The sequence below is a fragment of the Diplotaxodon limnothrissa genome, linkage group LG5, assembly GCF_057381915.1.
Source record: "Diplotaxodon limnothrissa isolate DT_005_m linkage group LG5, D_limnothrissa_male_GT1.1, whole genome shotgun sequence".
Lineage (NCBI taxonomy): Eukaryota > Metazoa > Chordata > Actinopteri > Cichliformes > Cichlidae > Diplotaxodon > Diplotaxodon limnothrissa.
Window position 1 is genome coordinate 19,127,004 of NC_140600.1, and position 18,489 is coordinate 19,145,492.

The following is an 18,489-nucleotide window of genomic DNA, read 5'->3' on the forward strand; positions in this document are numbered from 1 at the left end:
TTTCACTGCTTAACTAGTAGCATGTGAAGGCCATTACACTGGGCAGCGTCTTCTTGTGCTGGCTTCAGATGTTGCCAACTCCTGCCTATCACAACTCATGCCTTGGTTTACCTGAAATAACTTGAAACATTTAAATAGACTCAATTATACTTGAAGTGCCAGCTCCTTACCACCACTTGTCTGTTGTCAGGCCGAGCCACTGATGCTGTTACAGACGGACTGCAGAAAAACGCTGGGTGGCTCATCTGCGATAAACACCAGAAACGGGCCTGTCTTTAGTCCCCCTTCCCCTGCTAACAACTGCACAAATTCCTCTCCTGCCTATTGAGATGAGAGGTCTTGCAGGAAACGGTGAAGGGAAGCTGTTGTCAGTAGATCCATTTACTGTCTCAGATGCACTACAAGTGCTTCCTCTATAATACCTCCAACAGGATAAGAGGGATGCAGTGAATAGCACTTTATACAAGCCAGATTGTTGGTGATGTTTCAGATTTAGCAGAGAATAGAAAACGTGTAATGCATTATGTTTCCCCAGTTCCTGAGCTAGACTATGTTGTATATTTACTGCAGGAGATGCTATTTATGTTACTACTTCTTTGTAAATTGTTCAGCGTAGTTTTTAAAAAATCCAGTACTGTGTTTTGGACAGGGTAGCAGACGGTTAAGAGGAGATAAAGTGAAAGGCTGAATTTCCAATTTATTATTTTTTTCAGCTACAGTGAAGTGCGCAACTTTATGTTGTCATTCAGTTGAATGAGAAGCTGTCGTACCTTCATCCTGCCGTCCAAGTATGGTGGCAGTTCTGTGCTGTAATAAAACTTTCAATCATCTCTGTGTGCTTTACAGCCCCTTAGAGTTTCTTCAGTTGCTGGCTGCACGGCTTCAAGCGTCGTCCTTTTGATCCTCTTTAATCTGCGGAAGTTTGTCAGCATCTAAAAGACTTTCTCATAACCTTGTCTTTAAAACCAGTCTGACAGTGAAATCAAACCAGCACAGATACAACAATCATTTCAGTCACATACTTCTGTTGAGTCAACCAGCTGATACAATATGCCTGATGTATGAAATAAAATGTTTTCCATGACGTCTCCCATTTACTGTCAGTGAATGTCTTCTTATAGTCAGTTTGTTGCCTCACTTTGACTTTCAGACTGTTGTCACATTAGATGGTGGCGTTACTTTAAAAAGATGCCCGAATTTGCAACGTTTATGCTATTTGCTAAGTTAAGTCACATATGCATGTGTGTGACACTCGCAGCTCACTTGTTCTCTGTTTATACTCTAAGGCACTGTCACAATCTAACACCATCTTCAGCTGTGAGTCAAGAATCACTCAGCACTGTGTGTGGGAGAGATGGAGGAAGAGGACTTTGAATAACTATGAATATATGCGTGAATACGAACCCAGCCTTAAAGCTGCTTTCATACTTTGCACATGTTATGGTGATTTGTGGATTTACCCTTTTCAGCACACTGACTGGCAGTAGATCAATGTCCAGCCCATTCATGCATAACTTACTCTATGTCACTGTGGCTGTGCGTGAGCAAGCACAGGGCACTAGCCACCGAATTTCCTCAGCCTATCAGGTCGGCTTTTTTAAACGACTTCTGACAAACTCACTTTTATTGGCTAGCTTTCTCTTAATCCTTTCCCCATCCTTGGTTTACATCTATTTGTGTATGTGGAAGTGCGTATGCAGGAATGATGTTGGGATATGTATACTTATGTGTTACTTTAATCAAATTGTGAAACACTTTGAAACTCTGTTTTGAAAAGTGCGATACAAAGTTATTACTAATATTAGTTACGGACGTCCTACAAAACAATGAAAAGAGATGTGTATATATTAAAAATCCAGTGCTGCTTCTGCATTGGCTTAAGATTTCTGTCATATGACTTAAGATAGGCTTTTAGCCTTTTCAGTTGTTTTATCAACAATAACAATTGTAGGTCAGCATTTATAAGTACATACGAGGTGGCCAGTATCAAAGACAGATTTATTTCTGAGCTCAATTGTGTACTTGCATGCTAAAGAAAGAAATCTGTGACCCTGGAAGAAATTCTCACCTCTGTCTCACTTAAATAGCACGTTTCCCCTCACAGCTGGCTGTGATGCAAGGTAAATGTCTATTAGCTGATCATCTATCTGTCACATGCACCAAATATTTTCCATGGAGTGCTGTGTGAAATATGTATTCATTGTTTCATTTATGTTTACAAGTTAAAGCCACATCCATTATTGTATGTTTTGATTTATGTGGAACACATAAACGCACACTGATTATATCTAAAAGCTCAATTTCTCCACTTAGTTGACCTTTCTGTGCTCTATCTTACATTCTTTCATTCTCTTCTGGCCTTTCTCATTTCTCTTTCACTTCCTTTTTGCTTTGTTTTTCTAACCATGTTTTGGGCCAAGAAGTAAACCATATTTAATGGGGAGGGGCTAAGGGAGGCCCGAGGACAATTTAGGAGACACAGACGGAGACGTTGACTCCGAGGGAACAAGTTCTGTGTGAAATGGTTGGAGGAATTCAGAAAGGAGAAGGAGAGATGACAGAATATAGGGCTGGGGAGTCTCCACCCTCCTTTCTCTCTTTCAGTCATCCCACTCCCCTTCTTGGCCGGCCTTATTTGGTCATGTTACTGCAACTAGAGCTGAAGAAGAGAGAGAATGGAGAAAGGATGGACACATTGCTACTTTTTTCTCCTCTTTTCATCCTCTTAGAAAAGAAAGCTGTGGTTTGATGAGAGGTGAAGTCAGAGGAAAGCCAGGACTCGCAGGGAGGAGTCACTGTCGAATTGTAGTTGAACTCAGCAGGGAAAGCGGCTATAACTCTGCAGCGAAATGCTTTATCAGTACTCATCCTGTGGAAGTCTCTGAGGGATTCAACTGAAGTTGCTGTAGAGCTTGTTACAAAAGAGGAAGTCTCCCAGGATAGAAGAGGAACTCTGTTAAAACTGCATCCACATGCAAATGAAAAAAAACCACTAGTTTCCCTGCAGACCGGTTTTTGCAGTATCTATGCAAATGAGCAGCAAAATCAGAGACTCCTGATGACAGCTGCAAATCATCGTTGCTACAGTTACAACTTGTTGTGTTGCTGGATCACATTGCAGACACATAGGTGTGTGTGTGTGTGTGTGTGTGTGTGGTAGTCCAACCACAGCTTATAACCATACATTACTATGATCATACATCTGGTAAGCACACATAACAAACACATGCTGTGTTGTCTGTGATGACTGCTCCGTGAAGCAGACAAAGACCTTTGATCTTCATGCAGGCAAATTATTAATGCTTTTGAAGTGCAGGAACACACATGCGTGAATTTTTTTTCTGGAGAACTGAAAGAATAATGTGTGCTTAAATGTTGTGGTTATTTAATATTTGAGCACATAACTTAAAATGGCAAAAAAGTCTAATTTATTTAGGTGAGTGTCTTTAATAATTTTTACTGTGGTGTTTTTGCTGTTCACGCTGTTGGTTTGTGTGTGAGCTGTGGCTGTTACCCATCTTCCACACAGCACCAACCTTCCCAGGCTTTACTCCCAGTAGATGAATATATTTTGTACACATTGTTTGATTTTTAACTAATTTACCATTGTCAGCTGTAATAAGTGTGGTATACAACCAAAACCATTTTTGAGAATTTGCTCCGATTTCAACTGGTTTGAGAACTGAACATTATGTAGCGTCTGATGTGGACGGATTCTGACTACAGCAGGTCACATATCCACTAACATCAGTGAACCCAGCTTTCATGGCTGGGTAAGGATCCACCAGTTTGTGAAATGAAAAGACTTGGAGATGTACGAACAGTCATTAGCCATAAAGGGAAAATAGAATCATGTGTAATCTTTTTACTTTTTCTGTTCTTCTGTTTCTTCTTTTTTCAAAATTGTTACACAAATTATTTGCATTGGACTCAGAGGTATATTTTCCATCTGTATTAAATGGAGGAGAAGAGAAGGAGTGACTGGAGAAGACAAATGTGGACAGAAACAGACGGAGCAAATTGTGACCATTTTCTCTCTTTATAACCATCTGGACTGATCGTTTTTTGCCTTTTTTCAAAGTTATATGAACATATGCATATTTAGTAAAAATGTCGATTTAGCCCTGGGTGACCAATTTATTTTTCTTTCCTGGGTTTTATTTTAGTTTTAATGTTAGTTATTAAAAACAGATTTTAAAAATAAATATATATTTATTTAATTTACATAATTGAATTGTTTCTAGACTGTGCACCAGCATGATGTCATTAGAAATCATGTGATTAAATGATATTTAATGTGATTAAATGATACACACATATATCTCTTTTTGAGTGTGTGTGCATGTTTACATGTTTTTGGATCCAGTTTTTCAGCTAAAGCCAGTGATTTCTATCTCTGTGCAGACTGTCTGTTTAGACTGTGTCCCATGAACCGCTACTCAGCCCAGAAGCAGTTCTGGAAAGCGGCGAAACCTGGAGGGAACACAGAGTCAGTGCTGCTTAACAAGTTGCATGTAAGTGAAGTGAACCTCCCAGCAGGTACTACAGACCACTGCAGTTAACACCCATGTTCCCAAAAGCTCCCAAGATAAACATTAAAGAAAGAGTCAGATTTTTTTTTTTTTGTTATTTTAACTTTTTGGGTTTAAATGGTCTTGATGAAGTCTAGACTTTGTAGACGCTGAATTAAAAAACAGCATAGTGAGTGTATCACTCTATCGATTGTGTGCACTCTGTGTCACAGTTTCAGGTGGGTTTTTAAAGGTTTTGCAGGTATTTTATAAAGTAGAAGTCCTTTTATAGACTTTTCTGACATTTCCCTACTACTGTCCTATCTTTCCACCCTCTACATTTTCCTTTCCCTTTTTCTGCTGCAATACATTACCATTTAAAGCAATCTGCAATCTGACTACACAGTCATAAACTGGAAGATTGCGATCGTGCCTGCGTTTCCATGGAAATGTGAGCCTGAGCTTTAACTAAAAGTCTCTGCTGCGTATATTTTTGACTAAGAACTTTGTTAATAATGTGGTGCCTTGTTAATGGCTAACCAACGTGATTGCGTCTTTTGGAATTACTGTGTAAGAGTGTTGGCAGTGATTTATGTTGCAATAGCTGTTAGATACGGTTTTGTTTTGTTTTTTTTCTCTCTCATCTCTCTTTTGTATCTCAGAGTGCGGCTGACTTGGAGAAGAAGCAGAACGACTCTGAAAACAAAAAGCTTCTTGGAACAGTGATTCAGTATGGAAATGTCATTCAGGTGTGTCTCTGGGAAATGGCTGTTTACAAGCTGGTCACACAAACTTTGATGTAACTAACACCTAGTTTGCATTCAACTGACATTAGTCATCACTGGCAGAAATAAACTGATTAAATAGAAATTATAAAGACAAGCAGACATTTCATAGAATTTCTTAGGATTCCTATTTTAATATACTGGGTATATGTTACATTGTGCTGACATGTGTCAACTCACTTATATTCCACATGTGATTTTGTGTACACACTATTTTTCTCTCTCTGTTTTTTCATGTTTGTTAAATATATGTAACAGTCTTCCAAGGGGTGCCTCACACCTATAAGAGTTCACTTGTTATTGGAGAATATTAAAGGCACATTTTTCAAGATTTTTCCTTTTTTATGTTTCAAATACATATTTTTGATGTTTTCCAAAAAGGAATATAAGAAAAACACACAATATTTTCTTATTTCTGTCATTCTATATTTTTCTGCTACATGCTTTAAATTGTATCACGTGCACTAGTTTTACAGGAACAGGTCATATGATCATATATAGTGCTGCCATTTTTCACTAATTTCTAGAAATCTTATACAAACAACACCAATCTTTAGCATAACTATTCAACCACATAAGGTGTGAGTTTCATCATCTTGCCAATGTTAGTTTCAGTGTTATGACCATTGGTTTAGGAGGATATAAAAGTGGGGAAAAAACAAAATTTCCTGAATTCCAGAAGAACACTGAAGTTTGAAAAATTCCAGGCCTCTGCTGATTAGTCAGATGCAATTATATTGCTATCAGTCACGCAGCCTGATCTTTGCTGATTGCCTGGGAGAAATCCATGTGGTTCTTCAGGCTGGCAGGCCTGTAAGGCCAGTTTTGATGTCCAACTGAAGTTACCAAATATGGTTATTTGCCTTATAAATGGAAATAGTAGGTTAATAAGATTTAAGTTAGTATTAAAAGTGTTTTTAAAAGTATATAAGTGCAAGCTTGCTAAAGGTAGGTATTATGGCTAAGTGCAATTAAACTTAAAAAACTGCTGAAGTTTGGTTAAAAAACAAACTACAGTATTGTTTTGCAATACCCCTAAACTGAAATTCATGCTGCACACTAATGAAACTAAACTGAAGTGACCTTAAAAAATATCCTTAACAAAAGATACTGGAAACAAACAAATTAATGACAAATAATCTCTCCATTTCATATCATATATAAACTTTATTATATAAACATCAGACACTATTAGGAGTGTCTTGATCACAGGCTGATGTCCATCAAACACACTTCCCTTCTCACACCAGATTTCAGCCTCTGATTTGTCTGCCATGAATTTAATTCATTTCATTTGTTTAATGTAATTCTGCTCAGCTCCTCCACCTGAAGAGCAACAAATATCTGACCGTGAACAAACGACTGCCGGCACTGCTGGAGAAAAATGCCATGAGGGTGATGCTGGACACTGCTGGAAATGAGGGTTCCTGGTTCTACATACAGCCCTTCTACAAACTTCGCTCCATTGGGGACAGTGTGAGTCATTGTGTAGATAAGAGTGTGTTGCCACTATACCGTATGTAATTCAGTGTAAGGCAAAGCAAACAACTGAACTGTGTCTGGGAGGTTTTTTTTAATCCTGTATTTTTAAGACATCCCTTTAGAATGACGTGACTAATGTGCAGTAGTATATTAGTATGGTGTGAGTAGGAGATATTAAACTACAAGTACTTAATATTATTTTCATAGCCATCAGTTCTAAGCAAAATATTCACCTTCTTAATTGTAAGTTTTCATTTTTCCATTTTAAACTTTCAGCCAGATTTATGGTATGTTTGTAAGACGTCGGTTATACAGGTCTGCAGGGAAGATAAAACAGGCATTATCTACATTTTTTTAAATGATAGAACTCATACTAATATTAATTATTTGAAAGATTAACTCGTAATGATATATTATACATGGGGCCTTTAAGAGGCAGGTTGCCTTTGCCCTCCTTAGCCTTACTCTTGGGCATCTGTTTGATCACATCCCTGAACAGAATTCAGCTCGCGCCCACTTTCTCTGATCACAAAGCTGTTTTTGACAACAGCTCTTCTGTCCTACGGCAGGAAGTAGTAGGCTGCTGTCCAAGGACAAAATGAACTACAGTGGAGTCCAGGCTTCCCTGTTAAGCTCCTCTCAAATTAGTTATGGCATGAAGCCTAAGCAGCAGGTCAAGAACAAAAAGATAATTGGAGTCACTCTCAACCTGCTGAGAATAGACAGTGCAGTGGCATATAAATGGATGGTGATACTCTCTGACCATTGCCTGTGTGCATGTCATTGGCAGATGTTTTTTAACTAAGTCGTTTGACACAGTTTACTATAGATTGACTCAATTTAACCTCCTTAAAGTCAAAGAATCACAAATTTTACAAAGCAGCCAGAGCATGTACAGTTATGGAAGTACCAAGAATCAAATGAAAGTCGAGGGATGTCAATAAAATTTAAAACGTCACAGAATTTGAAAATATATATTTTTTAAAGCTGTAAAAGATAAAAGAAATAAAACAATGAATCTGCACAACTATAGTTAAGACAGCGTAGAGAAGTAAGACTATTATTTTTTTTGTTAATGTTTTCTTTTTTTTTCTTTGTTTTAATGGCAGGTGGTGATCGGGGACAAAGTGGTCCTGAACCCAGTGAATGCTGGTCAGCCGCTTCATGCCAGCACACACCAGCTCGTGGATAATCCAGGATGCAATGAGGTATGATTAGCGCTTTTTCCGGCTTGGCTGACAGCTGACTGTTGTTAAACTGCAGGCTTCTTCTGGTGTCCTCCTTAGATTGAGCGCAATCAAACAAAAGGCTAAAACTAACAATACGTTAGGAGAGTTGTCCTGTTTTTCTGCTCTGTGTTACTAAGCAACATTGTTTTCATTAATTTATCAAAGGGCATTAAGTAGAAACACAAAAAGATTAAGAAATAAGTGCTTTTATTTTTCTTCTTTTTGAAAAGCAAACGCAAAAACTTTTGTATCTCATTGATGACTGATGACTGCAAGTGGTTTAAACATAAAGTGAAAACATAAATCTTGGATGTTAATGGCATCAAACAGACTCCAACGGAGGAACCAGAGGAATAAAGTTCAGTTCTGTGTTTGATATGTTGTATTAGTTAGTTTCATATTTACAGTAGTATGTTTACTAGACAGTTAAAATAGGTTTTTAAATATCAGTTTCTTTGGCGTTGACTTAGCGACATGTGTAGATTATTAACTGAATTACAAGTACTGATTCTGGCAATATATGCCAACGTATGCACAATACATTTAGATATTATCTTTAAATAAGAGTGGTCTCTGATCTAATCTCAAAATAAATGATTTTATGATGATTTTATGTTTTGTTTTTTTGATCTTTGGAGAATATGAGAAAACAAATGAAAGGTCTAGTGTCACTACATGATGCTACAACTCACATTCTTCTGATTGTTTGTTTTTCAGGTGAATTCAGTCAACTGTAACACCAGCTGGAAGATCGTCTTGTTTATGAAATGGAGCGACAATCAGGATGCCATTCTTAAAGGGGTTTGTCTCGCAGTAGAAACCAGCCTAGAAAAACTGTCTATGGCTTTTAGAAAATCATTGCATATGTGTTATAACCAGAGAGTAACGCGTTACTGTAATCAGATTACTTTTTTTCAAGTAATGAGTTAAGTAAGGGATTACAATTGCAAAAACGGTAATTCGATTACTGGTACTTTCCCGTAGGAACACTGCGTTACTAAAACCATGACCTTTTTTTTTTTTTTTGCGAGAACGTCTCATGACAGTGACGTAAGCGAGTGCGACGTTCATGACAACAGCTGTCTGCAGATCAACAGTGGATAATATATCGAGTACGGGAGAGAGTATCAGCGTTTAAAGCGTGGAAGTACTGACCTTTAAGTTTGATTCCATAAAAAGTGACAAAAACATTAGTGTCCATTGTGCGTGGGAAGAAAACGTCTTTTTACAGCGAAAAAAACCCCTAAACTCCCAAGCAAGTACCGAGCGCGCAACGACGTAATGGGAAATTCACAGAGAAACTCGCGGCACTGACCGCCGCGGCACACCTGCACCAGGGTAAACCTCCGCCTACCCTACTCCTGCTTTACAGGTGAAAATAGAGCAACAGGACCGCTAGTCTTTGATTTTATTTATTTTCTGCTGTGTTTTACTTGCATCTATTTGAAAGAGTGAGTGTAAACACACACAAAAAAAATTACAGTGGGGCAAAAAAGTATTTAGTCAGCCACCGATTGTGCAAGTTCCCCCACTTAAAATGATGACAGAGGTCAGTAATTTGCACCAGAGGTACACTTCAACTGTGAGAGACAGAATGTGAAAAAAAAATCCATGAATCCACATGGTAGGATTTGTAAAGAATTTATTCGTAAATTAGGGTGGAAAATAAGTATTTGGTCACCTCAAACAAGGAAAATCTCTGGCTCTCACAGACCTGTAACGTCTTCTGCAAGAAGCTTTTCTGTCCCCCACTCGTTACCTGTATGAATGGCACCTGTTTGAACTCATCATCTGTATAAAAGACACCTGTCCACAGCCTCAAACAGTCAGACTCCAAACTCCGCCATGGCCAAGACCAAAGAGCTTTCGAAGGACACCAGGAAAAGTATTGTAGACCTGCACCAGACTGGGAAGACTGAATCTACAATAGGCAAGCAGCTTGGTGTGAAAAAATCAACTGTGGGAGCAATCATCAGAAAATGGAAGACATACAAGACCACTGATAATCTCCCTCGATCTGGGGCTCCACGCAAGATCTCATCCCGTGGGGTCAAAATGATCATGAGAACGGTGAGCAAAGATCCCAGAACCACACGGGGGGACCTGGTGAATGACCTGCAGAGAGCTGGGACCAAAGTAACAAAGGTCACCATCAGTAACACACTACAACGCCAGGGAATCAAATCCCGCAGTGCCAGACGTGTTCCGCTGCTGAAGCCAGTGCATGTCCAGGCCCGTCTGAAGTTTGCCAGAGAGCACATGGATGATACAGCAGAGGATTGGGAGAATGTCATGTGGTCAGATGAAACCAAAGTAGAACTTTTTGGTATAAACTCAACTCGTCGTGTTTGGAGGAAGAAGAATACTGAGTTGCATCCCAAGAACACCATACCTACTGTGAAGCATGGGGGTGGAAACATCATGCTATGGGGCTGTTTTTCTGCCAAGGGGACAGGACGACTGATCCGTGTTAAGGACAGAATGAATGGGGCCATGTATCGTGAGATTTTGAGCCAAAACCTCCTTCCATCAGTGAGAACTTTGAAGATGAAACGAGGCTGGGTCTTCCAACATGACAATGATCCAAAACACACCGCCCGGGCAACAAAGGAGTGGCTCCGTAAGAAGCATTTGAAAGTCCTGGAGTGGCCTAGCCAGTCTCCAGACCTCAACCCCATAGAAAATCTGTGGCGGGAGTTGGAAGTCCGTGTTGCTCGGCGACAGCCCCAAAACATCACTGCTCTCGAGAAGATCTGCATGGAGGAATGGGCCAAAATACCAGCTACTGTGTGTGCAAACCTGGTAAAGACCTATAGTAAACGTTTGACCTCTGTTATTGCCAACAAAGGTTATGTTACAAAGTATTGAGTTGTATTTTTGTTATTGACCAAATACTTATTTTCCACCCTAATTTACGAATAAATTCTTTACAAATCCTACCATGTGGATTCATGGATTTTTCTTTCACATTCTGTCTCTCACAGTTGAAGTGTACCTCTGGTGCAAATTACTGACCTCTGTCATCATTTTAAGTGGGGGAACTTGCACAATCGGTGGCTGACTAAATACTTTTTTGCCCCACTGTATGTGCTGGAATGTGCAGAAAATAGGTTTAAATATTAAACAAATTTCTTCCAGTCATAGAATGTTGCATATAATTAAATTTTTGCTTGATGCATAAAGTTGATGCAAACTAGGTGTTAGTTACAAGTTAAAACAAGTTTTAAAAGAGACTTTTCCATTTGATTACATTTTGTATGATGCATTATGTAGAAAAAGTAGAATTGGGCTGAAAGATCTATCGCTTTATCACCTATTCAGGTTGTAAATCGTGTTTTTAAAAAGTAACCAAGTAACTAAGTAATTAATTACTTTTGAAAATAAGTAATCAGTAAAGTAATGGGATTACTTTTGGGGGGAAGTAATCAGTAATTAGTTACTGATTACTTTTTTCAAGTAACTTGACCAACACTGGTTATAACATAACTGTATTTTAATATAACATGAATAGAATGACAGAAACAAACAAACCAAATAATACAACAGCATCTAAGTCAGTTCAGTCTGGCTTTATGGAAAACCTTTCAGACGCTATAAAATGCCAATATAACAAGAATTCAGTTAGTTGCATTCATAGTCTATATTTGACTGAAATAGTACAAAGACTACGAGTCCATACGTTTTTGGACAATGACAAATGTTTTGTAATGTTTCACATTACATCACGGAGGATTTTAAATCAAACAATCACGATATGATTAATATAAGTATTGTATTAACTCGTTAAGAATCACAGCTATGTTTCTATATGCTTTCCCACAGACTGACGAGCAGGTCCCTTCTTCCTCAATGACAAATGAAACAGATAAATTAGCTTGATTGAATTGCAAGTGTTCAGTTTCTATTTGGTAGTTTTTTATGCAAGCGGAGGAGGCGATCATGAAGCTAAAAAAAATCTAAATGAATTAATTACACTAATTAAATGAGTAATTTAACTATTTATAAAAAAAAAAAAGCTTCCCACAGCAAATGATTATTTCAGTGTAATTCAGTTGGAGTTCACCACTCTGTGAAAGAGTGCGTGGGTAAATGGTTCAGTTATGATGGAATAACGTTTCTCACTAAAGAACTGAGGGTTTAAATCATCTACAGTGATGATGTGATATTAAAGAATTTATGAATGTAAAGAAAGTGGCCAGAAACCAATACTGAAGAGTCCTGCAGCAGCACTACGTTAACAGCTCTTCAAATTCAGTAGTGGAAATCGGTAAATCGGCTCAAGGACACAGGAAGTGAGAACCACAGCTGGTGAACCAAATTTGTTGCTAGATCCACAAATGCAATTTAAAATTCTACTGTCAACGGCAAAAGCACAGGTAACCTTGACCCAGAATTTCAGCCGTCTTCTCCGTTCACAGTACGTTTAGGTAAATTCAGAAAATGTCCTGTGGCCTCACTAATCGAAATGTTAACGTCTTTTGGAAGTCATGGAAGCTACAGGCTCAGAGACTGCCGGTTCCGGAGTGCAGAAAGATGTTTTATTTTATTGTAAAGCTATAAAGCTTGTTTTAGTAGGATTATATCAAACCACATTCTGCATATATACAACTGGAGCTTATGAAATCCTATTTATACTACCCAGATGCTTACAGTGTTAGCATTGTTAAAAGAAGTGGTGATGCAACACACCTCTCGCAGACCGCCACAGCTTTTTTTTTAAACATTTTGCTGGCATCAAATTCCATATAGGAATTTAATTTCCATCCGTCTGCCCATCTATCCAGTCATTTTTATCTGCTTGTCCAATTCAGGGCTGTAGAGTGGCTGGAGTCTGGAATATCTGGAATTTCTTCTTTGCTTTTTTTTGGTGCTGTTTTCCATTTCCTATAGAATTCAAATAATTTGCATCTTATTGCATCTCACAGTGTCCACTTTTTTGGAAACTGTGCTCTAACTAAAAGCTGTTGCATAAGGTTCCCTCACCAGAGTTGAGTGGGCTGGTTGCTTGTTTGCTTGTTTTTATATATATATATATATATATATATATATATATATATATATATATATATATATATATATATATATATACATTTTCCCAGTTGAGTATCATCAGTTTACAGAACATTTTAACAAATGTGTATTATCTCTTACAGAAACAGCTCTACATTAGGGGCTTTAACATCTAAAACAGCGTAGGCAACTAGGTCTGCCATGCGACCTCCATGAAATGAAATGTTTGGCAGCAGCCAGAAAATGTTTAATTATTTTTCTCTTATTCCTCATATACTGAACTAGTTGAAACTAGTCTCATTTCATACAAGTTTTGGTGGTTTTAAGATTAACCTGAGAAAAGTAACCTACATTTTTCTTCTCTCCAGGGTGATGTGGTACGACTGTTTCATGCAGAGCAAGAGAAATTCCTTACATGTGACGATCACAGAAAAAAGCAATATGTGTTTCTACGCACTACGGGACGACAGTCAGCTACCTCGGCAACCAGCAGCAAAGCCCTATGGGAGATAGAAGTGAGCAGGAATATTGTTAGAGCTGGTTTTTCCTATTGTGCACTTGTATGCAATCCCAGGTGTAGATTTTCTGAACTGCAGCAACAAAAACCTGAATAGAGACTGTGATCTGTTTCCTATTTATTTTATATCATCAACTTTTTGTGCTCTTGCATCAGGTCGTACAGCACGATCCGTGCCGAGGGGGCGCAGGGTACTGGAACAGCCTGTTTAGGTTCAAACACTTGGCCACTGGACACTACCTGGCTGCAGAGGTCAGCACGCCTCCAACCTCCATTTGTTTGTCTGTCTGTCTCTTTAACAGCAAGATTACGCAAAAACTACCAGGGCAAATTCATGAAAGCAGGTGAAGAGGGGGAGTGCAGCAAAAAAAGACCCCATTTTTATTTTTGCTGTGGATTCAGACCTCTTAATTCAGATATGTGAAGCTGTGATTTTTAAGGCCCTCTTTGGTTATAATTGGAGCCAAGTGATCTAAACATCCTATTAATAACATGTTACTCATCAGCTTTTCTATTCCAAGAACTTCCATTAGACTTTATTTACACTGAAGAAAATATCAGTGACCCAACATTCAGTTCATTTTCCTAAGTTACAATCTTCCGAATGCTTTTTGGACTGGATTTATTTATTTATTTTACGAAGTAGTGAATCACTTTTGTGTTTTTTGCAGCTGAACCCAGATTATGAAGAGGAGTGCCTGGACTCACGCTCTTCAGTAAGTAGACATTTTTTTAAAAAGTCATAATATTTAGAAATATTTAATTGGAATCCAGTGCTTAATAAGCCTTAGTAGGTGAATGTCATGGCTACAGAAAGAATTTGTGTAGTGTAGAAGAGCATCTCCAATCTAATTCTTCAGTTTTTAAAAATATATGCTAATGTGTAATTATTTTCACATATCACATATGTATTTGTATTTTATAGTTTAGTTTAACAGATACCATGTTGGTGAAACTCACCTACTCATTTCTTAATATGGAACCTTGTTTATAATAATTATAATGGCATCCATTTGGGTTTCCTCAAAATCTCAACTTAATAACTCAGAATTTTGAGACAATAACCCCAAATTGTGACTTAAAAATAAAATGAATAAAAAACCAGAAGGCATAGCCTCTTTTCCCGTGTTATAATCAGAGCTGTATTGTTTACCATTTCCACCAATAGAGGGCTCAGTGTAGCTTTACTGGATGTGAATGCTTTAACTTTCAGCGAACAGCAGATGGCAGCCTTTCACTGTGAATGTGTGTTCCTGAAACGTGCAGTAGCAGTGTGCCTCAACCATACACTGCACTTGCAGGAGGCCTCATCTCACAGGCCGGGCCGAAGTTGTTCACATCTGTTGGCCAAGCTGTAACAAGTGAACCAAATCCTAGCCAGTCACCTCCTCAGTTTACGGCCTTGCTCTTCAGATTAAAAGGAAATTAGTTTCAATTCATTATAGTTAAGTCTTTTTTGCATATAACATCTTTTGTTTATTGAGTTTTGACTTATTTAAGGTAGTCTTATGCCTTCCGTGGGAACCATTATCAGTTACTGAATTAAGACTGTGACGTTTTACGAGGGAAATGCAACTTACAAGGGGAAAAAAAGGAAGAAATATTTATGGTCACTGTAATATATTAGCAGTATCTTGCTTCAGTTCCTAGAAATCTTTCCACACTGAGTTTTAACACTTTCACTGACATATCTCTGACATTTTTTAAAATTATTTTGCTGTTTATTTTTAATCAGACTTTATTTTTCCCCCTTTCCCTCCAGCTTGACTCAGAGCAAGAAGCTATGAGAGCCCGTTTGAGAAATGTCCAGGACAAAGTCATGTACACTCTTGTGTCTGTTCCTGATGGAAATGACATCTCTTCCATATTTGAGCTCGACCCTACCACTTTAAGGGGGGGAGACTCACTAGTTCCCAGGTATGAAAGATAAAAAAGATGAAGCATTTCAGACCCACCCTGATTATTGTGTTATTGCGATACAGAGAAATTCATTGCCTGGTTCCTGCCCTGTCACTTTTTCCACGGAAACCCAGACAGCAGACACATTACAAGCAGGGGACTTCCACAGTATATTACCACTGTTGTAATATGTTTGCAAAACAAGCATGGCAAGTGTGTGTGATAATAATTGTTGTAAGAGAGTCTCTAACTGATGATTATTCACGATAAAGTGGATGTTGGAAGTTACGCAGGTGTAGTTGTTCTTTATGATGGCAATGCAGATAAGGATGTTGAGATAGAGCATATAATAAAGTGTGTAAAGGAGACAATTATTCTGTTCTTATGTGAACGTGTGTCTGTGTAAGTTTGGTGAGGAGTGAGAAAATATGACGCAGACTCGCAGTGTCGCAGAAGAAATGCACCGAATTTCGCTAGAATAGCTCGAGGAAGTGAAAGCTGTTGCCTAGCCACATTTATGGGAAGTGGTCGACTGACCATGTAGGCCCCAGATCATATGTATATTTGTGAACTTTTGTAAGGTGATCAAAGGTTCTGCTTCAAATGCATGATTTTTCTTAAAAAAGAGCATTTTAAAAAAAAAATGGAAACATCACCTTTTTCATGAGTTATGTAGCCTTTGCACTTATGATGCACAAACAATTTGCAGATATAAACAAGAACAAAGCATAACAATAAAATGTCTTTTCAGAAACTCGTATGTACGCCTCAGACACTTGTGCACCAACACGTGGGTTCACAGCACCAACCAACCAATCGACAAGGAGGAGGAAAAGCCTGTCATGCTGCGTGTGAGTGACACTTAATTTACAATAATGTCTAAATCAGTAGCAAATTGTGCAGGATGCTGAGCTATAACTATGCTGGAGATTTGGATCAGTCAAATCTAAATCACATTGGTTCCCTCTTCCTCCTGCACCTGCTGTGCAGTAAATTTGTTATATATTAAGTGCGGGTAGCTCTCTTTCTTTTTCACAAAAAATGCTCTTTTGCAGTTTTGATTATGGGTTCTTGGCAAAGAGCTTTAACAAGTGTTTCACAGACCAATTCTTGTTTTGTTTTGTTTTTTTCAAGATTGGAACTTCTGCACTCAAAGAAGACAAAGAGGCTTTTGCCATTGTGCCCGTCTCCCCAGCTGAAGTGAGAGACCTTGACTTTGCCAACGATGCCAGTAAAGTGCTGGCTTCTATTGCTGGGAAGCTGGAAAAAGGCACAATCACCCAGAATGAGAGGAGGTATAAAATGCATAGTGGGACAGTTAAACAGTAAACACTGTTAAGTTCTAACTATAAGCACGATCTTACTGTTATTCCTGCATATAAAATCAGAGCCGTTACCAAGCTTCTGGAGGATTTGGTGTTCTTTGTGGTGGACATTCCCAACAATGGACAGGACGTTCTGGAGATCATGGTTAACAAACCCAACAGAGAACGACAGAAGTTAATGAGAGAACAGAATATTCTCAAACAGGTGATGTCTTAATACCGTAAATATAACATTTTCTAGACACTCAAGGTTAAATTTTCCATTTTGTGTGACCTTCTTGAGTCCTACTGACTTACTGAAGTCCCTCTATCTTCTCATGACATGTGGCATCTTTGCCACATTTGCTTTAGCAGTATTGCATAGTTGTATATAGTTATGTATAATGTCATTGTTACAACTGTCTTAACATTTCTCTTAAATTCAGATCTTCAAGCTCCTGCAGGCTCCTTTTACAGATAGCGGCGATGGGCCCATGCTGCGGCTGGAGGAGTTGGCTGACCAGCGTCATGCCCCTTTCAGACACATCTGCCGCCTATGTTACAGAGTTTTACGTCACTCGCAGCAGGACTACCGCAAGAACCAGGTACTTTTTGTCTGGCCTGAAGTCTTCATAAGTGCAGTTCCCATCTGACGTTTGGTACAGGTCTCGCTGTGGTTTCTGTAAAGGTGTATTTCCGCTTAGTAAAATAAGCCATTGTTCTGTGATAACACTGATTTGATAACTGAAGCAAAAAATATTCCGAATCCAAGATGTGTAACTGAAAGTACTCTGAAGTATGCGCTGGTTCATCTGCCAGGTCTCTTTATCAATTTCTGTTGGCACAAACACACAAAGCCAGTGTGATATGAGCTCATTCTATAAAGAATTCTTGTAAAGTAAAGTTACCATTTGGCTTTTCTAGGAACAGTCCATTTCTTTGGTTACAGTGTAATAGTTAGAGGAGTCATTTCATTAGGTTAAATGAAGAGGACATTGTGGACATGCTGTTCTTTTTGCACACTGATAAAGACGGGGCAAAATGAGTCAATGATGGCTTCGACTTAAGGTTATGCTTTTTAGAAAGAGCTTAAAGAGAGACAGGCCAAGTAATGAATGACATTCTTTAAAATGTGCTTAAGCTGTCTTTTGTTGCTTTTTGTTGAGAGCGTCTGCCTCCCTTGCAGGAGTATATAGCCAAACAGTTTCGCTTCATGCAGAAACAGATTGGTTATGATGTCCTGGCAGAGGACACAATCACAGCTCTGCTCCATAACAACCGCAAGCTCCTGGAGAAACATATTACCGCTGCAGAGATCGACACGTTTGTTAGCCTGGTGCGCAAGAACCGTGAGCCCAGGTTTGTGTGTGTGTGTCTGCATCCAATTAAAATTAAATTGAATTTAAACCATTACTTAGTTATGTGTTACCATAACTCTATGTCTGTATTGTACTTAAGAACATTCTGGTGATCAAATAAACATCCGTTGCAACATTTTGTCATTCAGTGGACGAAATTATTATTTGTTTGCTCAGTTACAAGGAAAGGAACAGTCTCTCATTTTTATGGTAGTTTCATTTGAATGGCGATAGAAAGAATATGAACCACAAATCCAGAAAAAACACATTACATAAACATTATGCATTGACTTGCATGTCACTGAGTGCAATAACTATTTTAGCCCCAAGCAAAATATGACTTAGTGCTTGGTGGGTACACTCTTTTTGGCAAGGACAGAGGTGAGACGTTTTT

General features: G+C 38.5%; 1 protein-coding gene across 1 annotated transcript in view; it reads left to right on the top strand.

The window, feature by feature from the left end:
• The window catches only part of LOC146632115 (inositol 1,4,5-trisphosphate-gated calcium channel ITPR1-like), a 75,208-nt gene that overhangs the window by 9,183 nt on the left and 47,536 nt on the right, over window positions 1–18,489 (top strand). The window contains exons 4-17 of the mRNA XM_085353223.1: window positions 4,405–4,514; window positions 5,174–5,260; window positions 6,614–6,772; window positions 7,888–7,986; window positions 8,725–8,808; window positions 13,386–13,532; window positions 13,691–13,786; window positions 14,206–14,250; window positions 15,297–15,451; window positions 16,185–16,284; window positions 16,568–16,728; window positions 16,822–16,963; window positions 17,184–17,342; window positions 17,924–18,096. Of these exons, the coding sequence (XP_085209349.1) occupies window positions 4,405–4,514; window positions 5,174–5,260; window positions 6,614–6,772; window positions 7,888–7,986; window positions 8,725–8,808; window positions 13,386–13,532; window positions 13,691–13,786; window positions 14,206–14,250; window positions 15,297–15,451; window positions 16,185–16,284; window positions 16,568–16,728; window positions 16,822–16,963; window positions 17,184–17,342; window positions 17,924–18,096 (1,717 nt within the window). The remainder of the gene's footprint in view (window positions 1–4,404; window positions 4,515–5,173; window positions 5,261–6,613; window positions 6,773–7,887; window positions 7,987–8,724; window positions 8,809–13,385; window positions 13,533–13,690; window positions 13,787–14,205; window positions 14,251–15,296; window positions 15,452–16,184; window positions 16,285–16,567; window positions 16,729–16,821; window positions 16,964–17,183; window positions 17,343–17,923; window positions 18,097–18,489) is intronic.